The sequence below is a fragment of the Natrix helvetica genome (genome assembly GCF_964273705.1).
Source record: "Natrix helvetica genome assembly, chromosome: 9".
Lineage (NCBI taxonomy): Eukaryota > Metazoa > Chordata > Lepidosauria > Squamata > Natricidae > Natrix > Natrix helvetica.
This window is the reverse complement of record NC_138560.1, coordinates 8,548,062-8,574,422: the sequence shown is the minus strand read 5'-3', so window position 1 is coordinate 8,574,422 and position 26,361 is coordinate 8,548,062. Positions and strand designations below refer to the sequence as shown.

The 26,361-nt window shown below is 43.3% G+C and overlaps 1 protein-coding gene across 1 annotated transcript in view; it reads right to left on the bottom strand.

Annotated features, from left to right (window-relative positions):
* The window catches only part of LOC309396514 (IgGFc-binding protein-like), a 63,583-nt gene that overhangs the window by 8,718 nt on the left and 28,504 nt on the right, over positions 1-26,361 (bottom strand). Inside the window, exons 19-28 of the mRNA XM_081961673.1 lie at positions 22,412-22,538; positions 22,203-22,270; positions 14,754-14,819; positions 11,457-12,728; positions 9,762-10,090; positions 7,903-8,509; positions 5,542-6,140; positions 3,967-4,531; positions 1,728-2,320; positions 452-1,022 (exon numbers count right to left, since the gene is read on the bottom strand). Of these exons, the coding sequence (XP_081817799.1) occupies positions 452-1,022; positions 1,728-2,320; positions 3,967-4,531; positions 5,542-6,140; positions 7,903-8,509; positions 9,762-10,090; positions 11,457-12,728; positions 14,754-14,819; positions 22,203-22,270; positions 22,412-22,538 (4,797 nt within the window). The remainder of the gene's footprint in view (positions 1-451; positions 1,023-1,727; positions 2,321-3,966; positions 4,532-5,541; positions 6,141-7,902; positions 8,510-9,761; positions 10,091-11,456; positions 12,729-14,753; positions 14,820-22,202; positions 22,271-22,411; positions 22,539-26,361) is intronic.

Here is a 26,361-nt window from a genome sequence, read left to right as displayed (position 1 = left end):
GGGCTGTCAGACTCTTAAAACACAACCACAATCACTCCATGCACATGCAGAAATGTATGACTAGCTTTTCTTTCTTTTTTTCCTCTAATGACTTGCATAGGGATTATTCTTTATACTATTTATGTTGTTTGTATTGGTTGTCATGAATTGCACCAGTGAGGCTAAACCAATTTCGTTGTATACATGATGTACAATGACAATAAAGGCTATACTATACTAATGAAACATCTGCAGATGAAAACTAAGCTCAGAGGATTCCCATAGTCCAAGTCACGCTCCCAACCCTGAGCTACCAATATTTTCAAACACCTTATTGTACCTGGTTCGGACAGATCTAAGATGCAATGGTTTTGGTGTCTCTTTAATATAAGCTTGCATAAAGACATTGCCTTGGAAATATAGTGACGTACAACAGCCCAAAAGAAGTGGCCGTTAACCATATCAAACTTACAACAGAAAGAGGCTGTTCTCCAAGGTCCAACATTGGCTCCAGCTAGCTGGCAAGCAGCCGTGTAGGCCTGAAGACTTTGACACAAGGTATCTCCTGCGCCATTGGCCAAACACATGTCATGGAGGCAAAATCGGAAGTAGTCAAAGGGCCTAACCAATCGGTGGCAGTCTTTAAAGGGACCTGTCTTGGATCGGATCTTTCCACAAAAACTTTGCGTTTCGTAGGGTGCAATCTGGATAGCGTGGCAGGTAGGGCAGTTCTCCCCACAACCATCAGAGCATCGATCGCTGTCCCCAGCAACTTTCCAGGAAGCACCCAACTCATCTATGCTTTGAGTTATTATTCCGTTGGACAGCATAAAATCATCACTCTGGTCACCATTGAAGTTGCCACCCAAGCCACACAGGTGCCCATGATAGGTGCTGGAAACTGAGAGGTGGACATGTGAGGAAGCATCATAGAGGACTCGGAGAATAAAAGGTGACTGGACAATGATGTTGTTTCCTTCTTGTGTGATCCAAAGTTTTCCATCAACGGTGCTCACTGGCAATGTATAATACTCTCCATTCACCTGTATAAAGACATAGGATATAGTTTAGACGAGAGGTGTCCAACCTTGGCAACTTAAAGCTCTATGGACGTCAACTCCCAGAATTCCCCAGCCAGCATGGCTAGCCAGGGAATTCTGGGAGTTGAAGTCCACCAGTCTTAAAGTAACCAAGGTTGGACATTTCTGATTTAGATGAAGGATGTGTCAGGCCTGGAAGCCATCTTTTGCATTGTTCCTTCAGGCCTGCCACATTTATTGCTGTGGAAAACTGGGAGGGGGGATTATATGGAGTGTGGTCGATATAGTCACAATAACATTCCTTTCTCAGAGATCCAAGGACATCTTGCCCTGCACCTGCAGTGGCATGAGTGGGAGGCATCTCTAGTTGGGATGGTGCTTGATTGGACCATGTGATGAACATGTGGGTGCTGGGCAGGGACTTGAACTTTCGTTTGGGTGGGGAAAACCTGGAAACTTTCAAATTTGGATTTTCCCAGATGTGCCAATATGAGGTCTCTAATAAAATGGAACTTTGAGGAATCTCAAGCCTCGGAGTCTTCTTTTGTTAGGGGTGTTACTTGGAACCCTGACACTGGATTTTACTTCTAGTCACACATGCTTAGTTGCAGGCATAAGCAAAAAGCTAGGCCACATGTGTGAAATATTTACATTTGTGGGCAATATCAGCATCTGTTATTCACTCACGCTAACATATTAGGCACATACCATGGTCTTCCACTTTATTCCCCTTTCGAGGACAATGGAATATCCTTGCACTGAGATCATAACTTTTCTTGTAGATGTGCGCCACTGTTCAAGTTTCTCATTCTCCACCAACACGGAGAATTGCACTAATTTGGGATCCTTGCTGCACACTTTGGCTAGGACATAAGTGCAAGAGCCATGAAAATCAAAACTTCGCCCATCGAAGGAAATGTGATGAGGATCACCGGTAGCTGTGGTCGTTCCATATCCCAGAGGATGACAACCTTGGATCCCTTTTTCCATCCTGCACACCTCATAAGGACTGCAAGAGAACGGGTGGCATTCAATTGCTCCATTGTCCATACAGAGGCACTTCTCCTGGCAAGAGGTGGTAGGGTAGAACTCCTCTCCCTTCTTGTAGTATCTGCCCTGGTGCGTACAGCCACACTCTGCAAGAGGAATGCATTGATCTCCACTCAGAACGAATCCAGGGTCACAGAAACATCCTTCTACGCAGGGAGCTTCACAGGTTTCTGGAGCCGAGAGGCCCTGGCAAGTGGCAGGGCATCCATTTCCACAGGGTTCGTAGTGGGAATTGTGTGGGCAAGGAAGGCCTGCAAAGAAAGAATGGGGAAGAAAAACACTAGACCTTCCCTCTAACAGGGGTAGAACTCACTCTTCCTTCTAACAAGACTAGAAGCAGTGACGTGCGGTGAGGTTTATGGCTGGTGAGGCTGGTGACATCATCAGTGCAAGCCACGGTCCCCTTCATGTTGACTCAGGAAGGCGGGGAATGGGACCACATGTGCAGGAGGCTGAAGCTGCCTCAGCCTCCTGCACACGTGGTCCCATTCCCCTCTTTCCTGACTCCTGAGTCAACCTGAAGGGGACCGCGGCTCGCGCTGCAGTCCCCTTCATGTTGACTCAGGAAGGCAGGGAATGGGACCACGTGTGTAGGAGGGAGGCTGAGGCTAGAGGAGCCTCCTGCACACGTGGTCCCATTCCCGGACCATGTGTGCAGAAGGCTCCTCAGCGCCTTTTCCCTTTCCCCCCTTTTTTTTATTTTCATGATGAGAGTGGTGAGGCTCTTCCTCCCCTGCCTCCCCGACCGCACGTCCCTGACTAGAAGTCATGGTCTCCCAGTGCAGGGGTCTCCAACCTTGACAACTTTTAAGACTTGTGGACTTCAACTTCCAGCAAGCTGGCTGAAGAACTCTGGAAACTGAAGTCCAGAAGTCTTAAAGTTGCCAAGGTTGGAGATCCCTGTCCCAGTAGTTAGGCCACCAGAGTAGAAACCGGGAGGCTGTGAATTCTAGTCCTGCCTTGGGCATCAAAGCCAGCTGGGTGCACTTGAGCCAGCCAGTCACTCACTCACTCTCAGCTTAATTCACCTCACAGGGTTTTGTTGTGGGAGAAAACACAAGGAGAAAGGTGTCTTGGATAAGTTCACCACCCTGAGTTATTTGTAAAAATAATAAAGGCAGGCTATACGTACATGAATAACTAAATGTTCCTTTGTGAGGGAACAATCACCAGAGAAGAGGGGTGGGCCACAGGAGAATCTGCAGTGGCATCACATGTAACATGATGTCAACCTATGGCAGTGATGGGAAACCTTTTCGGCACACTCGCCGGAGCCACAACCCGGAAGAGGAGCTGCCCAGGGGGCATGAACACGCTAGAAAATGAACTTCCAGTTTCTGGCATGCACATGAGCATACATGCTAGCAAGCTAGCCTTCTACTTACTGGTGCGCATGTGCGCACGGCGAGCAGCTGGCTGGTGTGCATGCTCACACCGGAAAATCGAAGACCATCTCTTCCAGTTTCCGGCACTTCTGCATGCACGAAGGGCAGCTGATCATTGCGTGCGCATGCATGTCAGAAACCCAGAAGAGGAACGAGCGATGCTGCATGTGCCAGGTGACATGGCTCCATGTACCACTTTGGGCACATATGCCATAGGTTCACCATCACAATCCTATGGTGAAATTTGCATAAATGACACCCTTGTGAGTCTATCAAATGGCAATATGTATTTTTTTCTGTGCCATCAAAATCGGCTCACCACCAAGCTTGAAAGTCTATGAAAACCATACTAATGTTTGCTGAAATTATATTTTCAGGGAAGGTCCACTAATACGTGGTTGACTCCTAGGAGGATTCTCTATCTTGGGAACAGAATAATCACAGAAAGGCCAGAAGAGTTGTTCTTGTGAAAGCATGGGGCTGGGGCTAACATACCTGAACACAACACTTACTGCAGAAAGTTGCTGATCGCCATGGCTTAACATGGACGTCCAGAGCTTGGCAGGCTGTCCCGTAGGCACTGATGGCACCACACAGGGTTTCATGATGGCCCTTGTACACACAGGTATCAAAGACACAATCGTCAAAGTAAGACGTTGGATCAATCATTTTATGGCATTGCCTGAACGCTCCATTCTTCTTTATCAGGATGCCACAGAATTCGTCTCCCTTGTACATTTGCTTCTGCTCATCATTGCAGACTGGACAGTTAGTCGTACATCCTGTGGAGCACCCGGGGACTTCCTTCACCTTCCAGCTGTTTGCAAATTGGATTTCATCCTCTGCTTGTGTTCCATCTTTCATGAGAAGGTCGTCACCTGGATCTTGATTGGCATTGCCACAAAGGCCACAGAGGGCGTTGGCATAGGTTTTTGGAACGATGACCCTGGCATAGCTGTACCAGTCAAAGCTGACACGCAGATCAAAGTCTGTCTTGATGAAGCCATGGACTCCACTGGGGTAGACCTTCAATTTGTTTTCATAGGAGAAGGGAAGGTCCATCAAGACTCCATTAACCTGGGATACAGGGAAGACCAAGGATCTTTTTCAGTGAATTTTCAGTTATTTTGCCAGTAAATTTAGGTAACCTTTTTTTTTAAAGTTAAGCTTTATAAAATAACTTGATGTTTGGGAGGTACTATACGGGGTGGTGGAAGTAGGGAGCTGCTTATGTTATTTCTTAAGATGATGTGTGACGATGCCACAGTTGAACATTTCCTACCCTCTTTATTAGAAACAGTTCCCAGCTAGTCTGTATAGGGAATTTTCAGGAGCAAAATAATAAACTTGGGATTTTTTTAAAAAAATGTCACTGCAATTAATATTTTGGCTGATGTGGCCATTGGAGAGATGCAGCTCGACATAGCAAAGATGAAATATTATAGCGGTGTGCAACGAAGGAAGAAGTGAAAAGCAGTGAAGAGCAAGTTCAAGGAGATTAGGATGAATGAAAGAGCTGGTAGTAATAAATGAAGGAAAATTTTTTTGAAAAGAAGAAAATATCTGCCAAGGGAGGGAGGGAAGGAGGAGGAGAGAAGGAAAAGAGGGAGATAAAGGTGGGAGGGAGGGTAGAAGGAAAGAAGGGAGGGAGGGAGGAGAGAAGGAAAAGAGGAAGGGAAAAAGAAAGGGAGGGAGAGAAGGGCAAGAGAAGGAAAAGAGGTAGGGAGGGAAGGTGGAAGGAAAGAAGTGATAGATGAGAGAAGGAAAAGAGGGAGGGAAAAGGAAGGAAGGGGAGGGAGGGAGGAGAGGAAAAGAGGGAGGGAAGGAAGGTGGAAGAAAGGAAAGAAGGGAGGGATGGATGGAGGAAGGAAGGAAAGAAGGAAGGGAGAGGAAGGAAGGAAGGAAGGAGGGGAGAGGAGGGCAAAGAGGGAAGGCTTTATTTTAAACATTAACTAACCTCTATCCTGGTGCAGCAATCAAATTGCAGTCTCAGACATTCATAGCTGATTCATTCAACACTCTACCCCTAAAGAGCCACACCTTTCCCTTCCTTTCAGCTTCTCCATCCTTTAGTAACTTTATTTTACCTGAATTTTGTGTGGATGCTCTTGGCTCAGGCTGAGGGTCATATTGTAGACTTCCAAAGTCACGACTTTGGTGAAGGACACGGCCTTGTTGCCCCGATGGTTGTTTTCTACCCGGACTGAAAACGGGGTGAGGCTTTCATCCTCGGAGCAGATCCCGGCCATCTGATAAACGCAGCTACCCTGGAAGTCATACTTCCGCCCGTCAAAGGTGGTGTAGTGAGGGTCTCCAGTTCCAATGCAGGTGGAGTAAGCCGACCCTTTGCAGTGGTGCATGCCGTTGACCGTGGTACATTTTTGATTGGCCTGACAACTGGCCTTCCAGCAGTTTACCGTCCCCTGGCTGAGGTCACACTTGCAGCGGGAAAGGCACTTCTCGTCTTCCCAGAACTCTTCTCCCAGTTCGTACTGGAGGCCGTTGTAGAGGCAGCCACAGCTCTCCTTAGGGACACACTTGCCGTCATGGAGGACGTAGCCACTGTTACACTGGCAATTTGGCACGCAATTCAGGGTGCAGGCAGAGGAGGCGGACGGCTCAGAGCAGGTATCTGGGCAAGCATTCACACAGGCTTCATAGTGGCTGTTCTCAGGGCAGATGGGAGCTGTTGGGAGGGTATGGAATATTAGATTGTGATTAATAAACTACACATTTAAATCACAGATTGGCCCAGATGCCGAGAGGCATCGCAAATGTTGTTTTCAAAGAGGGGGAGGACAAGCGTAAGGTTCTACATTTAGGCAAGAAAAATGAAATGCACAGGTACAGTATAGGTAGTATCTTGCTCAACAGTAGTAACTGTGAGAGGGATCTTGGAGTCCTAGTGGACAACCATTTAAATATGAGCCAACACAGTTCTAGGCTACATAAACAGAGGGATAGAATCAAGATCACGTGAAGGGTTAATACCACTTTATAAAGCCTTGGTAAGGCCCCACTTGGAATCCTGCATCCACTTTTGGTCACCACTATGTAAAAAAGATGTGGAGACTCTAGAAAGAGTGCAGAGAAGAGCAACAAAGAGGATTAGGGAATGGAGACTAAAACATATGAAGAACGGTTGCAAGAATTGGATATGTCTAGTTTAATGAAAAGAAGGACTAGGGGAGACATGATAGCAGTCTTCCAATATCTCAGGGGTTGGCACAAAGAAGAGGGAGTCAAGCTATTCTCCAAGGCACCTGAAGGCAGAACAAGAAGCAACAGATGGCAACTAATCAAGGAGAGAAGCAACTTAGAACTGAGGAGAAACTTCCTGACAGTGAGAACAATTAATCAGTGGAACAGAAGTTGCCTCCAGGAGTTGTGAATGCCCCAACACTGGAAGTCTTTAAGAAGATGTTGGATAGCCAATTGTCTGAAATGGTATAGGGTTTCCTGCCTAGGCAGGGGGTTGGACTAGAAGACCTCCAAGGTCCCTTCCAACTCTGCCATTGTATTTGTATTGCATTGTAAGCCTAAGAGAGACATCAGAACAGAAGGGAAGTGGTCCACATCCTTAAAAGCATCTTTAGGAATATGACCTACAGTTTGGCCACCAAGCTCTCCCCGGGAGGTGGGGGGGGTGAAATATAGTAGTCCTTGACTTATGATCACAAGTGAGCCAAAATTTTCTGTTGCTAAGCAATGCAGTGAGTTAAGTTTTGCCCATTTTACGATCTTTCTTGCCATGCTTGTTAAGAGAACCATTGTGGTTGGTAAGCGGATCATTTGGTCATTAAGCAAAGGTGGCTTCCCCCATTGACTTCTCTTGTTGGAAGTCAGCTGGGAAGGTTGCACATGAGGATCACATGAAATAGCGCAACTGTCATCAATACATGCCAGTTGTCAAGTGTCCAAATTTTGATCACATGGCCATGAGGATGCTGCAAGGGTCGTAAGCGTGAAAAATGGTTATATGTCACTTTGTTCAGTGCTGTTGTAACTTTGAACAAGAGCAAACTAAACAAAGAGCAATGGCCCTTAGACTTACATGCCACTTCACAGGGCTTTGCAGCCCTGTCTAAGCAGTTTTACAGGGTCAGCCTATTGTCCCCAACAATCTGGGTCCTCGTTTTACTGACCTCGAAGGATGAGCCACAGTGGGACAGAGGATGGGACCAGGGATCTTAGACTCAATCCCTCCCAAGATGAGAATCTGTAATCGTCTATTACCAATATCACATTTCAAGTATTACAAAGTCCATCCTCTATGGCCCTTGATGGGAAAAAACCTTGGGAGCATGGGCAAAGGTGCACTGACAAAAGGAACAGTCAGATAAGGGACAGCACAGCCCTCAGATGGACATTGGGTGGAGCAAGGGACTCACAGACACCTTCCTGGTTTCTTTGGATATCAAGGAAATGGTTCTAAAACTTCCAGATACCTTCATCAATTGTGTCATTTGCGGGGTGGTAAATTAGGCGTTGACCACAACCAGATAACTTTTTCCATTCATTAACAAGGATGCCCCTTTCCTCACAAGCCGTGACATAAGCCTTCACTGTTTGGCACAGCACATCTTCCTTTTCGTTTGCACACAGTCGGTTGATGCAATCTTCGTAGTAGCTGGTGGGGTCCACAGTGGAACTACACCTCCAAAAAGGTACTTGGTTAATCATTCCACAATATAGCCAACTGCCATAAAACTCCTTCTGGTCGTCATCACAAGCCAAACAGTTTCCTTGACAGGTGTCGGAGCAAGCAGGATCTTGGTCATTGACTTTCCAGTTACTGGCCCAGGCCATGATGGAGGACACTTGTGTCCCATTGAGATCAACCATGTCATCTGTTGTTACCTCATTGAAGTTCCCACAGAGCCCACAGGTGGTTCCATAATAGCTGCTGGGGAGAGTCACCACTACAGCCCAGTTGTTGTCAAATGATACCTGAAGGCCAAATTCAGTTGCAATGGTCAGATGGCTGTTGCTCTGGCTGATTTTGACTTTGCCATTTGCCACCGTGGTAGGGATGTTGACCTCCAGACCATTGACCTAGGAAGAGAAAAGGAAAAGAAACAAGACCTAACTAACATTTCCTAACATCACTTGAATACGAGCCAGCTGTGTGAAGCAGCTGCCAAAAAAACCAATACAGTCCTAGGCTGCATTAATAGACAGATAGAATCAAGATCACGTGAAGTGTTCATTCCACTTTATAATGCCTTGGCTAAGACCACACTTGGAATACTGCATCCAATTTTGGCTGCCACGATATAAAAAGGATGTTGAGACTTTAGAAAGTGCCGAGAAGAGCAACAAAGATTATTAGCAAAAGCTAAAACATACAAAGAACGGTTGCTGGAATTGGGTACAACTAGTTTAATGAAAAGAAGGACTCGGGGTGACATGATAGCAGCGTTCCAATATTTGAGGGGTTCATTTGTATACCATGTTTGGTTGAAATTGCTTGAGGCATTCCAGAGTTATGCTGGAGCATACACACAGAACCATTTATATATATGTGTGTGTGTGTGTGTTGTATTTGTGCTGATAAATTGGGCATACCAGGGGTTGTAACACACACACACACACACACACACACACACATATGTGTGTGTGTATATATATATATATGTATGTATGTATGTATGTATGTATGTATGTATGTATGTATGTATGTATGTATGTATATGTTCGAATCCCAGTAAGGGTATGGCTAGCTGATGAGAGCTAAATAGCTTGAAATAGATCTATACTAGTCTCCCTTTATTTATTTATCAGCACAAATACAACACACACACACAGACACACACACACACACACACACACACGTTGTATTTGTGCTGATAAATAAATAAAGGGAGACTAGTATAGATCTATTTCAAGCTATTTAGCTCTCATCAGCTAGCCATACCCTTACTGGGATTCGAACCTGGGTTGCATTACATATTAGGCAGATGTATTAGCCACTAAGCCACAGGCTCTCCTCCTTATCAGCTAAAGTTTATATATATATATATATATATATAGATAGATAGATAGATAGATAGATAGATGATAGATAGATAGATAGATAGATAGATAGATAGATAGATAGATAGAGATAGATGGATATGGATATGGATATGGATATGGATATGGATATGGAGAGAGAGAGAGAGAGAGAGAGAGAGAGAGAGAGAGAGAGAGAGAGAGAGAGAGAGAGAGAGAGACATAGAGAGACATAGACATAGACATAGATATATAAACTTTAAAAAGTAATGAGGGATGAAACAAAGGCAAAGCAATCAGCTGTAATTCCTACCATTATTCGGACATGCTCTTCCTTCTCAATTGTAATATTATGACCATACACATTGATACGGATTTGCTGATGCTTGAAAACACCCTGAATGTCCATCTTGCTGTTCTTCTCTTCAACCTTGAAGGGCTCAAGCTTTGGGTCACTGCCACAATACTGTGCAATGCTATATGTGCAAGAGTCATTAAAATCCATAAAGAGACCATCAAAAGTCTGGAAATACTTAGCTGTGGTGCCCACACAGGTCCCTGTGTACTTGTGGATGCAAGTCGGTTGACCCTGTAGCATTTTGCACACTTCTTTGGTCCTGCACTTGAGCGTTCTACAGGGATCTGAGAGAGGAAAACACAACCCAGCAATACATTCCACTGTCGATTAACTCAGAAGATTCACCGCTTCAAGCACTTAGATCTTAGGATAAATTAATTTATGGTAATGGGTGTCGTTTTCTCATTACCTCCACTTTCTATCCCATTGAAACCCATCTTTGAATATCATGCATGCCGTACTACTGCAAAAGAGGACATCTCCATTTTGGACTTTGAAATATGTTGATCTAATGAAGTTTGCATGAAAAATATTTCTTGTTTCAACTATCCCCTAAAAATCCCCCCATGCACCCTGACCCCTGCTGTTTGCATTAGTGTGGGCCTTCAGAGAGAGACGTTGGGAGTAAAAATTGCATCCAAATTGTCATGTGTGAAATCAGCTTTGGGATTCCACAGCAATATTTTCTGGGGGAGGTTGGATAGATTAAATCAAATGTTTTCCCCAACCTTATCTTCTTTTTTTAAACAATGGCCAATTTCTTAGAAGCTTGCAGATGCAGTACAAAGTTAATAGACCCATCCCTGGTATATAGTTAATATTACCATGTTTCCCTGAAAATAAGACAGGGTCTTATTTTCATTTGAACCCCCCAGAAATAAGCACTTGGCCTTATTTTGGGGGTGGTGCTTTATTTTTGAGGCGTAGGAGGCAGCAAGTGTGGTCACATCATGGCTGCTGCTGTGTTGCAATATTTGGGGGGGAGGGCTTATTTTAGCGCCCATGTGAAGTTTCCAAAAGATACCCTAAATAATTTATGAGCTTCGAGACAAAGTTCAAAAGAAATCCAGTCATTTATTAGGAGGAACATTTTGGCGTGTTCTTCTGCGGAGCCGAATCTGATTTCCAGTTAATGATGTCTAAACTTTACCCCTGTGGCTCCCCTCCCCTCAGTATTTTAGCATGTGCTGAAAAGCCTGATTGGGCTTATTATCCGGGGAGGTCTTATTTTCAGGGAAACAGGGTATTGCATTGCATAATATTGCATCACACTGATGCAACGTAGGTCAGGTTGATTAAAAAACACAGCAGTGGTGGGTTCCGGATCCCGTTCCAACTGGTACAGTTGGAATGGGCCCGGCCTCACCCACATGGATGCGTGCAGGTGTGCAAGCTTCCGTGATGCTCCAGCTGCTCGACGTAGTGTCACGCAGGCACTGTACACGCCATGCAAGTGCACAGAAGCGTGAAGGCTTTAAAGGACAGGTAAGGAGCTCAGGCAGGTGGGTGGGCCCTCCAGAGCACCGTACCGGAATGGTACCTGGTGCTCTGGGCAGGCTCCGGTATGCCTGTACCGGGGCGTACAGCCTACAACCCACCACTGAAACACAGTCAAGGTTATGAAGAAAGGAAGAAGCAATTCCCTCTTACCGCTTGTGCAAACAGCAGGAGAACCGCAAGCCTTTCCGTTTGCAATCCCGACACTCAACAGCCCAAAAGGGGAGCTGGGATGTTCTATTCTGTGGATGGTATTTTGCGTTTGGCCTAAGTTGTGAGCAGTCCAAGAGTAATCAGTGCCAGAAACGATGCGCCATTGCAGACTATGCAACGGCCTGCTGTCCACAGTGATCCCGGAGGTTTCTGAAGATTTGGCAATGATCAGGGCATAGTTCTCAAACTGATCATTACTATAGGTGCTATAGGCCAGGCAGTAGCTGGAGATATCAGGAATTGCCATGAAGAATGGATCATATTTAAGATCTCCAAAGGTGCCACCGTCACTGAAAAACATAACTTGGATGGCAGAACTAGCTGAGATGGACATGGCTGTTGTGCCTTGAATGCCATAAAATACTACCCGGGCAGCCTGCAAAGTCCTGGCAGTCTTGATTTGTCCATTCTGGACATCAACTCGAGTGTTTTGGGAAGCAGAAACATACACAATGTCGTACTCTGTATTAAAAGGTAAAGAGGGAACAATGAATTTTGTGCCCCATCTGGTCACGGGCAAAAGCTGTTCAAGGACATGGTCACACTGGATTTGCCTGGAGACACATGTATGTCCACTATAGACAGCCACTGGTCTCTCGGAGACTATTTTAGTACCAGAGAGGTCCACCTGTCCTTGGAACTGAGCAGCCTGGTAAGGTTGAAGGGAGATGCTCAACTTGCTTCCTCGTAAGTAGGACTTCCCTTGGAAAATCACAGGACCCTTCAAGTAGATATCAATTGAGGTGGTTTCTGCCCAGCTTATAATGGCAAATTCTCGATAGCGATCGGTACCCACATTTGGGGTCATGACATAGTATTCGGTACCCAAGCTTTCCATGGGATAGACAATAGTGGTGCCGGCGGAGTGTGGTTTGTAGGAAAGGGAAACAATGGAGATATCATTGTCAGCCCGGATGGTAAGTGTATTGTCAAAAATGTTGCTTCCAACCATCTCAGCCTCTGGTGGGATTTTCACTGAAAATGTTTCTCCAATGTTCACGTTGACCGTTACCCTCAGTGCAGGTTGTTTCATGGAGATAGTAACAGATGTGGACTGAACGGAACCTGTGATGAGAAGCTTAAATTCTCCCTGGGACCTTTGTGGGAAACCATTTTGCATGAATGCAGTCAGAAATTCTTTTCCTAACGGGCTTGAGGAAATGGGGATGGGGAGGACATTTAACATGATCCAGGAAGACCAACTCAAAATTCCTAAGTAGGGAACAAAAAGATTTAGATATTATGGCATTTTAAAATAATCTCAAAACAAGCATGCCTGTTTGTTAGAATTTACAGCTTTCATCCAGCACATAAGTCAATAATTCAGCAGGATTCATTTATAGAAGAAACTTGTTTATATACAACAATCTAAAACATGATGCATGTATACAATACCCATGCAGCTTTTTCAAGGTAGTAGCAGAACCAGAATTCAGATTTTATAGATGCACACAAGCTATAAGCACAGAATTTATATTTTAAACAGATCGGTTAAGCTAAGCCACGCCCAGGCTCCAAGCCATCTGACATAGCAACAACAGATACTGTTTCTTAGTCACTAAACAGTTCCCATCGACTGACTTGTTGTTATGGCTATCCCAGCTCATAATTTATTATACACTGACTATGTTCTCTTGAAGTGTGGAAAACACATTGGCCATTGGTTGAAGTAATGTCAAGAAAGAAGTTCTCAATAAGGGGTAGAAATCAGTAAAGATCATTGTACAACTTGAACCTGGTCAACATGATGTGTCTATTCCTATAACTGTAATGGTTATATGTTGGAAAGACCTTGGTCAGAGAGCTGCTGACTAGGGAACAGTCAGATAAGAGACAGCCCGCAGCTGGATAGTGAATAGGGAAAGAGGCTCTGTAGAGACCCTCTCTAGTTTCTTGGATAGTAAAGGAGGGGGGAGAACGATTGTATTTTCACACTTGCAAGATTGACGTCAGCCTCACAGGATGAACCAGACAGGAATTATGACAGCAATAGCACTTACTATATACCGCTTCATAGTGCATTACAGCCCTCTCTAAGCGGTTTACAGAGTCAGCCTATTGCCCCCCAACAATCTGGGTCCTCATTTTACCCATCTTGAAAGGATGGAAGGCTGAGTCAACCTTGAGCCTGGTGAGATTCGATCTGCCAAACTGCTGGCAGCAGGCAGTCAGCAGAAGTAGCCTGCAGCACTGCACTCAAACCCAGTAGTGAAATTCAAAACTTTTTACTACCGGTTCTGTGGGTGTGGTTTGGTGGGTGTGGTGTGGCTTGGTGGCAGGGAAGGATACTGCAAAATCTCCATTCCCACCCCAATCCAGGGGAAGAATACTACAAAATCTCCATTCCCACCTCATTCCAGGGGAAGGATACTGCAAAATCTCTATTCCTAGCCCACTCTGGGGCCAGCCAGAGTGACATTTGCCGGTTCTCTGAACTACTCAAAATTTCTGCTGCCAGTTCTCCAGAAACTGTCAGAACCTACTGGATTTCACCCTTGCTCTAACCACTGTGCTACCACGGCTCAAGAGCTACTTCTACTTAATTGTAGTGTTATGTTGACAAATCTTGCAAAACTAAAAGTACAATTCCCTCTCCCATCCTATCTCCTTTATCGCCCAAGAAACCAGGGAGAATCTCTTTTGAGCTTTTTACTCTGGCCACTATCCATCTATGAGCTAGACTGCCTGTTATCTGACAGTTCCCCAGGCAATGTCTCTTGGCTCAGTCTCCCAAGGTTTTCCCCACATACCATTACAATGACAGTGATGAAATACAATGACTAAACAAGACCATCTTTCAAATAACCTGTGCATTATGAGCCAAAGGAGCCTGTGATTTATGTACAGCATCTCTGTCAATTATTTCTCTTAATCTATTAATCCTCTTGCCCTTGTTTATGTTTGCTCTTCTTGTCTATCACTTCTCTTTTCTACTAGGGATTGTGTCATTTTATTCAAAGCTTGGGCAAGGGGCTACTTCCCCACACAATCTCCTTCTCTCGATTGAAGGCAGCATATTGAAAACTTCCAAAGATTTCTTGATTTGTGCAATATTTATTTGGCCAGAATGTTATAAAGCTATGGCCAGGAATCTTGTGTCTTCTGCCAAACATAGAAGGATATCTTGCATTCACATCAGCACAGAATGTGAAGACTTGCCTCTTGTGCAATTACATTCCCACTTGTTCCATTTACGAAAGAGAACAAAGGGCACCAGGGACAACATGGAGTACTCACCAAAAAACATACCCAACTTGTTCCAGAGGTTGATTATCTCCATGATTGAACACCTATCAACCGAAGCTGCAAAATAAGTTTTAAGATCAGTTCTCGTCCTACATTCAGGGGGAAATTTTGTCTTTCCAACATCTGGCTATTGAAAGGCATTCTGTGTTTTTATTTGTGTGTCTATACATACCTTCAAGTTCGTCTTGGCTTCTGGCAACTTCCTGGACAAGTCCTTACATTTTCTTGGCAAGATTTCAGAAGGGGTTTTGCCGTGGTCTGATTCTTAGGCCTGAGAGAGAATAACTGGTCCAAGCTCACCCACCTGGCTTTGTGCCCAAGGCAGGACTAGAACTCACATCTCCCAGTTTCTAATCTGATGCTTTAACCACTACACCAGGGGTCTGCAACCTTAAACACTCAAAGAGCCACAAAGGTCCTAATGGGAAGCCCCCTGTTCAATTCTAGAGCCAACCGGAAGTCGTGTTCCCCCACCATAGAGTCTCCTCCTACCACAGCATCCTTTTTCCTCTACTTGTCCTAACCTAAAGCCCTATCAATTGTGGAGCCAACATGGGAAAGGGAGCCGCAGCAGTGATATAAAAGAGCCACATGCGGCTCCAGAGCCACAGGTAGCTCCCTACACTACACCAAACTGGCTCTCCATGTTTTTATAGCACATTAATTTCAAATGCGAACAGAGAGGCTCAATTCAGTAGCAATCTCCATGATTCAGTAAAAGCTATTCGTCACTCACATACAGTTCAATCTAAATAAGACCCACAAAAATTTCCCATATGGATAAGATAAATGCTACTGAAGCTCCCTGCAATTTGAGGAACATTTAACTTATTTTTGAGTGTTAACTGGAGAGCTACAAAACTTACATCATACATAATCTCTTTTTTGGGTGGGGGTGTTAATAAATAGAATAGTTTTGGGCTATTAGAGATGGTTCGTCTCTCTCAAATCATTTATCAGAAACAAGAGGAACAATGCTAACGATAGTTTAATAGCTTCTGTAAATCCCTTGTGTATGTATCTTAATATAAATATAGCATCAAGAGCCAGTTTGGGCTGGCGGCTAAGGCACCATGATGGAAACTGGGAGACTGGAAGTTCTAATCCCGCCTTAGGCATGAAAGCTGACTCCTGGGCCAGTCGCCAGAGACTGTGAGTTCTCTTTAATGCTTTAGGCATTAAAAGCTGGCTAGGTGACCTTAGTCCAGTCCCTCTGTCACTCTCAGGGTTTTGGTGGGAAAATAGGAGTGGGAAGCAGTATTACGTATGTTTGCTGGCTTGAGTTGTCAAAGGCAGGATATTAGTATAAAATATTAAAGGCAGGAGGTAAATAAAACCGACATCTTGTTCTAAATTGTTTTTGAGTACTTTTTAACTGTAATTGTTGTGAGCAAATAAAGAAATAGTAAAAGGAACAGGCTGTTCATTTTACCCAGGGGTGGGGGCGGGGGTGGGTTCCTGCCGCCATTACTACCAGTTCAATGCCCGAAAAAAAATGCCTGCATGCGTAGGAACCCACCTCTGGTGGTGGTGGGGGAAATCAGGGGTCAAAAGACCACAGTCAGCAGCAATGCCTGAATAAGGAGAGGGGTCAGAAAAGTTGAGATGGTGACCACAACGGAGTGATTGAAGCCTAGTTTATTTATTTAGGTGTGTTGCATAGGTCGGTCAGCCAATAAATTTAAATAAATAAGAAATAAATACATTTTAAAGAGGGGGTAGCCACCATCTTGCCTTTCCTCCCCCTCCCTTCCTCCTCTCCCCTCCTCCCCTCCCTACTCCACCCCTCGCACAGCAGATGCTTCTGCCAGGGAGAATTTCAGTGCATTGAGATTAGAGTCCCACAGCTGTTTTTTAAAAAATGAGACCATTTTCATCCATAATTGAAGAGCTAAAATAGGAAAGAAGGAAATTGTGTGATCTCAAATGCCTTTGGGCTGGTAATTAAGACTCTGCCAAAAGGAATTTTTTCCCCTGTTACTCAGAATCCTGTGCTTTAAGAGTAAAAGCGAGAAGAAGGAAAAAGAAAAAGAACGAAAGAAATTTAACCAGCAAATCTTTCCCAATCATCCTACCTTGAAATTAGGGAGGCAGGCACTTGTTGTTGAATTTCTGCCTCTTCATACAACGGTTACCCTCTTTTTTGTGTCAGTGAGCAAAAACGGCAGCCCAGAATTCGAAAATGCCCATCTTGAATTTTAACGTTGTATTATTAAATAAAGAACAGGATGGATTACATACCTTGCAAGTATGACTCCCTACTAGTTTCGCCTTGCAACTGACCATCCCATATCTCACAAGGGACAAAAGCTACCCCTCTACCAAACTAGCCATCAACGCCCTAATTAACAACCAAAAACTCCACACAACCAGGAGCCATATAAATACAATGCAAAGAACAGCCCAGTGTGCATATTCTGGAGAAAGAGAAGTTTCCTGATGATGGACTCCAGCAAAGTCTTGACATTTTGGACCTGGACAACATAGAATTACACCGCCTACATTCTGACCTAAGCTTAGTGCACAAAATTGTCTGATCCAACGTCCTACCAGTCAATGACTACTTCAGCTTCAACCGCAATAATACATGGGCAAACAATAGATACAAACTCAAAGTAAACCGCTCCAAACTTGATTGCAGAAAATACGACTTCAGCAACAGAGTGGTCAACGCCTGGAATGTGTTATCTGACTCTGTTGTTACATCCTCAAACCCCCAAAACTTTAACCTTAAACTGCCTAGCGTGGACCTTGCCCCATTCCTAAGAGGTCCGTAAAAGGAGACATGCATAAGCGCACCAGCGTGCCTACCATCCCTGTCCTACTGTTCCCATTTATTTGTACTCATTTCTTACGTAAATACTTATACCTGCTTATACTTACATGTTTATATGTTAGAGTCATACTTATACTTGTTTTCTCATACATGCTTGACAAAGTGTAAAAGCTTGGAAGAATAAACCTTTGGTCCTGGTGCCTAACTCAGATTGGATCTTGCAACATTTTCCTGGGAGCTATATATTTGCCTCCATTCACAAAAGCTATACTTTCTGAAATTCCTGTGCATGGTTTAGTAAAAGACAACACAAATTTCCTTACCTTCTGTTCCATGTGACTAGAACATGATGGTCCCACTGTAATTCTGAGCTTCCTCCTTTCGTTTCTCTTGATTTAAGAATTAATAGCTATTCCCAGAATACTCTCTGGGGAAGATTTAAATAAGATTCGGACATAAATATATCAACCAACCCTTGAGAGTTAATATTCCTAGGCTGTGGATATGATTCTGGTTGTGAAATGATTGACCAGCAGGACACCAATGGTGACTAATAGGAAAATATGCTAGACTGTTCAAATTGGCCTTTCACTTACTCGGAATTTACAACCCACCATGGCTAACCCTTGAAGAGAGTGATGCAACTGAAGAGAGGTTGTGTATGAAATGTCAGAGACCAAATCTGGCAAGTCCAGTGTAATGACCACACTGCCAACAAGTTTTCAGAAAATTGCATTTCTCAACCTCTTAACTTCATTCTAGCAGAACAAACTTGCCTGTGGGGTGTATGCCAAGCTCAACAAAGCACAACGTAGCCAATTTTGTGTATCTGTGTAAAATAAGATGCGAGATTTCCATGGACTATGCCTAGTTGTGGACTCTTTAGGCCGGCATTGGTCACTACTGCTAACCAACAGCCAACATTTGTTTATCATTGTTTGTAAGGGGGAAACAGGGTGGAAGAAACAGCGGTTAACGAGTTATTGGTGACAAAAAATGCTGAGAAGAATTGTGAAAGTAAGAGACAGAGATGAGCAAAACGGAATAATATAACAAAGAAGGAACAAAAGGGATTCTTACCACCAAATCACCTAGAATGATGGGGAGATGATGACCTATGGTCTATATGTACTCTCTAAGATCCCGTTTTGGAATTACCAAATCTCTATTATGTCCCCTTGTTTGATTGATTTCTGTCTCATCTTCCCTTCAGGATATCAAAGCTGCATATATATATATATATAGCACTCTCTCCTTCAATTTTTTTCTTCCCCAAAGCCATTGATTTTTCACAGAAAAGTGTCATATGTAATGATTGAAATTTTATTGGGGTGATGGCATTCTTGGAGGGAAGAGTTCTTTATGATTTGGATATCTTTTTTAAAAATGCGGGAGTGGGGGGAGAGACATGGTTTAGTCACCAGTGTCCTGCTCAAAGTGGTATTAATTAATTTTATTTATTTATTTTAATTTGTCAACAAGTACAAGGAAACAAGAAGAAAAAAACACATGAAAAATGGCACAAATGAATGAATAAAAATAAGCAAAACATAGCCACAAGCACATAAAAAGACTCCATATAAATGGGACAGTAGGAGAGGGATGGTAGGCATAGTGGTGTGCTTATGCATGCCCGCTTAGGGACCTCTTAAGAAAAGCGTAAGGTCCACGGTAGACAGCTTAAGGTAAAAGGTATGGGGATTAGAGGATCTAACAACAGATTGAGTAGGGTGTTCCACACATTTACTCCTCTATTGCTGAAATTGTTTTTCCTGCAATCAAGAATAATGCTTGAGTAATTGATGCTCAAGTATATATTTTTAATCCAATTCTTAAATCCCAAAAGTTCGTCTACCATTGTTCCAGGCTGATCCTGCCAATTTTGAAGTTTAAGAAGAATATGACTAGCAGAAATCAGATGGGAGGATGGGGCCTGCAGAAAAGAAATCCCCGAAGTGGAAATTTAAGGCTATTTTGAAAATACATTCTTAAGAATACATCTGATGAAGTTGGAAAGTATTTGACAACAGTTGCAAACAAGCTTTGGTGAAGAGTCATACAATTTTATGGCAGTTTTTCATTTGAAATTAAAACACATTTGAACAGTGCAGCTCCAATGAAACATTTATAGAAATCTCTAGGCAAATTAAATTGTTTTCAGCTAGTACCCTGTTTTCCCAAAATAAGACCCCCCCCCCGATAATAAGCCCAATTGGATTTTTGAGTGCATGCGCTAAAATAAGTCCTCCCCCAAAAATAAGCCCTCCCCTGAAAATATTGCAACACAGCAGCAGCCATGAAGTGACCATGCTCGCCACCTCCTGCACCTCAAAAATAATAAGACCTCCCCAAAAATAAGGCCAAGTGCTTATTTTGGGAGGGGGAGGGTCAAAGGAAAATACACCCTGTCTTATTTTCGGGGAAACAGGGCAGTAGAAAGCATATTTGCATATAATGTGGTGGTTTTCAAACTGGTTGAGCCATTTGCCCCTTTTCCTGGTCTTGTATAATGCCATCACCTCCAAACTACACCCCACTCCCAGATTTTGTTGTTTTACACATGTTGTCTCAGTAGTGGCTGAGTCCACAACTGGATCCTTGACTCAGATGCAATATCTAGTTCCAAGACCTTCCACCTACATCCCTAGTTTATGGCTTAACATCACCGGTTTATATAATAAATCACCACTTAGGACACTGGGTGAATCGAACTATAAATTCTCCATTAATCCAGCAGGATTCATTCTGCTAAATTGCTGACGCTTGCAAGAGAGCTTCACAAATGCCCCTGAGCCTAGAGCTGAATTAGAAAAAAGTAAATGTGTAAAAGGTCTTCAGAAGAGGGGTAAAAAGCAGCAGAGGTGCTTTTCTGTGACTTTCAACACAGAATCTTGTCATCTGGGGAGATCAGCCCCAGAAGATTCAAGTCAAAAGTCAAGGACTAGGCCTCGTCAATGATGCCGTTAACTTTTGTCCGTGTACTCCCTGGGACTTTGCTTCATGGGATCCCACCTCTGCAAAGAATTGAAATAAACAAGAAGTACTTCAGCAGAACTATGCAGACGAAACAGTCTCATCAATTTCACCAGCTGACATACCAAATGGAAGATGAATGGAAGTCCAGGAAACACAATTTCTGACTTGTTTTTTCCCCCAACAACTGTTCTTAAGTGTCACACATTGTTTGAACCCAGCTGTTGGGAATTATGTAAGAAACCATGGCTGAATCTTTTTTTAAAAAAATATTTTTTTATTGAACAGTTTCCTCCCCCATTTTTTAACCCAATTATCACCTTTGCAACATTTCCACATTGGTATACCTCCATTATACCATTTTTATCCATACATGTGTACATATACTTCTTTCATACTTATTAATCTAATAATGTACTAATTTATCTACATCTTATATCCATACATATATACTTATACTTCTTTTATACATATTAATCTACTAATGTACTAATTTATATACAATATGTATATCTATATATGTGTGCATATATTCCTTTTATACATATTAATCTATTAGTGTACTATTTTATATACAATACACCTTACATTTTTAAATCTTATTTATTTATGTGGCTTTGTAACGATTTTCTGATTTCTTAATCTTTCTTCCCTTAATGCTTTCTTATTCTTCACATGTTTCCTGTAGCCATTTATACCATATATTCCATACCAAGTAATAATCAGATTTTTCTTTATCTTTTATTTCTTTGGTGAGTCTGTCCATCTCAGCGCACTTTAACACTTTTTAAAATCACATTTTCCTCTGATGGTATATTTGTATTCTTCCAATTTTGTGTGTATATAATTCTCACTGAGGTTGTGACGTGGAATATTAAATATTGATTTTTTTTCTCATAGTTCCCTGTAATTATCCCTAATAGAAATAGTTCTGGTTTTAATTCTATTGGTTATTCAACCAATAGAATCTTTTTTTTAAATGATGCAATTCTTCTTTCCAGGTCAGTTTTGATCACTTAAAAATTTAAAGTGGGACAGAGTCGATAAAGCTGGCCGTTTCCCACTCTGACCTTCTGATCCAATCTGCCAATGTTTCTGATGATGGCTTTTCCCAAAGCATTATCTACTCTGAGAAGGAAGCAGACTTATTTGGCAAACTGCCCGAAGCAGCAGGCACAAATATTAACTTGTCTCTCTACTTCATGAATTGTGTAGGCATAAAACTGAAACCTTGCAGCAGCAAATGATTTCTCCAAGAGCCTGGAGATCTCTAACGCCATCTCTAATGCAAGATGAGACAAAATGGTCATAAAATACGGAGGCCTCCAACCTTGGCAACTTTAAAGCTTGTGGACTTAAACTTCCACAACTCCCCAGCCAGCCCTGGGAATTCTGGGAGTTGAAGTCCACAAGTCTTAAAGTGGCCATGTTTGGAAACCCCTGATATAATGGACAATACAAAACGTTGTATTGGTAGCGGTAGATTTCTGACATTCTATGACACTACATCTAAATATAAAGTTTGTCTCCAGACCAGTTGCATTCCAGAAGGTATGGCCTATGTTCGCACAAAACTCATGCTTTGCTTAATTGTGGTTTATGAAAGAAACCGCTATCAGTCTGGCACCAAAAACATGCTCAACTACGAACAAGGAAAGCACATGATGACTTAAAATGTGATATGAGCTTACCTAGGGACTCATGAATACATAAACAGAAGAGGAACTGAAGAAACATTCTCCTCCACCCCCAGTAGAAGGATCATTATCAATCATTCGGGTCTGATCCTGGGCCACTCAATGGATCAGGGCTCTCCATTCCCTTCTGTCTCGCTCGGCCTCCTTCAGATCCTCCATGGTCATCCCAGGCTCATCTTTTATAGGGTCCAGCCAATGGGTACTAGGGCAGCCACTTCTCCTTTTTCCTCTGATCTCTCCCAATGGAAACAGATGCTGAGATTTCTTCCAGCGCAGCCTTCTCGCATTTTAAGAGCTCCACATTGGCCATGAAGATCAGGATCTCCATGCCTACAAAACCAAACCAAAATATGAATGTGTAATGTTTAATGAACATCAGCGCATATGAAGACACTCACACTTTTGAAGTCTGCTATGGAAGCCAGTTCCTGCCCTCTTGATGTTTTGAATCTGAATTTCCATCAGACCAAGCCAGAGGTGGGTTTCTACTGGTTCGGACTGGTTCGGCTGAGTAGGTAGTAACTCAGCCGGCCACACCCCCGAACTAGTACTATCGGTGGTGCCGTGGGCACCGCCATCTTGCTTTTTGCTTCTGCGCATGCGCAGAAGCAATTTTTTTACTACTGCGTAGGCGCAGATAGCACGTCCCTGATCGAACCGGCAGTAACAGAAGCCGGAACCCACCCCTGGACCAAACCTATCTAGTCAAGAAAAACATACTATGGAAATGATAACCCAAAACTGATAGAGACAACCAGGTTTCCTAACATGATGTGAACAGGATGAGGTTCTAGGACTGGGATTACAAACCTATGGCACGCAGAGCCATTTGTCAGGGCACGCGAGGCGTTGCCCTGTCAGTTGGCCAGTGTGCATGCCTCCCCCATTCCCCCAGAGGCCCTCCAGAGGCTTCAAGAGCTTCCCTGAAGCCTCTGGAGCACAAAAAACCAGCCCTACGGGCAAACCGGAAGTTCGGGAACGGACTTCCAGTTTGCTTGTAGGGCCGGTTTAAGCCCTCTGAAGCCTCAGGGAAGCCTCCTGACAGTCTCTGAACGCCCTGGAAGACTAAAAATGGCCCTATGAGCAAACCGGAAGTGACTTCCAGTTTGCTCGTTAGGTCGTTTTTCGTCCTCCAGAGCCTTCAGGGAAGCCTCTGGAAGGCCCCTGAAGGCTCCGGAGGGCTTAAACCGGCCCTAAGAGCAAACCAGAAGTCCGTTCCCAAACTTCTGGTTTGCCCATAAGGCCAGTTTTATGCACTCCAGAGCTTCAGGGAAGCTCCTGACGCCTCCGGAGGGCCTCTGGGTGTGTGTGTGTGGGGTTGTTTTTACCCGCACCAGGCTCCTATAAAGCCTCTGGAGCCTAGGGAGGGCGAAAAAAGCATGCAAAAAATGGGGGGTCGCGCCTGTCATGCGTGTATGCATGCTCGGGGGATCACGCATTGCATTATGGGTGCAGCACGCCCTTGCCCAACCCCCCTGCGCTCCCCCCGCTTATGGCACACGAGCCAAAAAAGATTCGCCATCGCTGTTCTAGGATCTCAAATATGCATACATACTGAGTACTGTACTAACATTTCTTAATACTAGGATTAAATATCACACCAAGCTATGATTTATTAATTCTTGTGTTTTTCATAAATTACAATGGCTGCAATCGTAGGGCACACGGAATTATGTAAATCATAATGTATGAATATAATTATTCTGTAAACTGCCCATTGCATCTGTTGCCTGCCCATTACTTTGTGGAAGGGGGCAATACTTAAAAGTTGATAAAAAGGCAGAATGGTTTAGTTGGTATGTGGTGTGCTTTGAAAAATCTAGTTCTCAGACATTTCCCACCATCTAGTTTTATTGGGACTACAGCTCCCAGGATCCTTGGACACTGGATCCACTGGATGGGGATTCTGGAGGCTGTAGTCCTAATCTATTTGACATCCTGTTGGGGAAGGTAAAAGGGAATTTGGCCCGAAGAAAGAAAAAAAGGAATTCGTAAAATGATAATTACAGACTTTCCTCCCCAAAAATGCATTCATTAGTGAGAAATGTCTGCTTCTCCAACTGTTGCTAACTAGTAGTAGCTCCAACTCAAATGGCCAGAAACTGAAGACAAAAGCTGAATTTAGTTCTGAATTTTCATCTCCATTTTAGATGAAGGATGATTTTTTTTTCTCCTGAACTAAGTAGCAGCCTTAACATGCATTTTGCCCACAAGGTGGGGAAAGTCAGCAAGCTAGCTGGAGCCCTGTTGCTCTATGGTGAGCAATTTGGTTTGGAGGGCAAACAAAAAGCACCCCAAGATACAATCAAAGATGGTCTCTTACCTGCAGTTTTCACAGTATTGATCCTGGAGAAAGAAAGAAAGAAAGAAAGAAAGAAAGAAAGAAAGAAAGAAAGAAAGAAAGAAAGAAAGAAAGAAAGAAAGAAAGAAAGAAAGAAAGAAAGAAAGAAGTTGTCCACTCTGCTTTTGACATTCCCTTTTATAGGAATTCTGACAATGCCTATTTCTAATTTATAGAGAAGTTCCAGTGGCCTCAAGGGTTTGATTTCTTGGCAGAACAAAGGGAAGAACTAAATGGCCTACTTTAGGAAGCCAGCAGAAGACATGTGTGCTCTTGGCTCTTCAATAAATACAAGAGATTGAGTTAATTGTACTCTGGAATTGATACAACCATGTGGATGGAGAGTTTCAGCTAAGATAGAATACAGATACTGTATATTTATCTCTCCCAGATGTTCTAAAGAACTTTTAAGTATATGGGCAACTTTTTGCAAAGTTTGTGCCTTTGTGTTGTCATATCAACATGGGATTAAGGTATCATCTCAGAAGGCAATACTCTCCTCTCCTCTTTTTCTATTTGTAGGGTTAGGGCTAAACTAGAAATGTTAAATATGTTTCACTAGCATGAAAATAATCATTTTATTCAGACACATGATGTGTTGTGAGATAACAGAATAACAGAGTTGGAAGAGACCTTGGAGCAGTGGTGGGATTCAAATAATTTAACAACTGGTTCTCTGCCCTAATGATTTCTTCCAACAACCAGTTCACCAAACTGCTCAAAAAGTTAACAACCGGTTCTCCCAAAGTGGTGCAAACTGACTAAATCCCACCTGCCTTGGAGGTCTTCTAGTCCAAACCCCTGTTGAAGCAGGAGATCCTATACCATTTCAGAGAAGTGGCTGTCCAGTCTCTTAAAAGCCTCCTGTGATGGAGCATCCACAACTTCTGAAGGCAAGGCATCCCAGTGGTGAATTGTTCTCACTTTTAGGAAATTTTTCCTTAGTTCTGGGTTGCAGATTAAATGCTACAAGACATGAGGTCCACCTTATCTTTTATCATGTAAAAAAAACCCCGTTTTTGCAAAGAGTAGACCCTCTACTCATACCAAAGTAAAAGCCCATAGGGGTGGAAAACAATTGGGTCACTCTGTCTATAAGCGGCGCAAAGCAAGACACAACTATCTTATTAAAGAACCACATATTAAGCAACTGCTATGCAGAAGAAAACACACGTGGTTTCCCAACTTGTTTTGAATCATGCCCTTTCTTGTTGCTGTTATCAAAATCCCTCCCTCCCTCAAACAGACATTCTCTCCTTCTGGATTTCAAGCTTCCTCTGTTGCTGAGTTGTGATGTTCCTCATCACTCTCTGCACCTCGAGGAGTCATCAGAAAACTGTACTGCCATTAAATTCATTGCTCCGGCTGCCAGAAGATCATATTCTATCAACCATTTTTCTGTTGCATCAGCCAATTTTGCAATCTATTTTTCTGGGAAAAAGAAAGCTAGTCTTTTGTGTATTACTCACAATTCCCATGCAGCTGTCTGATAACAAAGTAGTTAATGGACAAAACTTCACTTACATGCATAGCCCAGTAGGGAGTCTTCCATAGATAATTCAAGTATGAGCCCTTAGGGAATTGGTGCTGCTCAGGCCAGGAGTTCCAAGGGTGAAACTCTAAAACACACAAAGGGGGGGAACCTCAGTAGGCCTGCCCTGAGTTGTTTGTCCTGGTTATCTCTGCATGTGGACCTTGAAGAAAGTGATCTTACGAACTCCCCAGAAGCCTGGAGTATAGTAATTGTCTTTTATTAAATCATCCAAAAGATTTCACTCCTCTCACAATTGAATGTGGGAAGGAAGAAAAGAA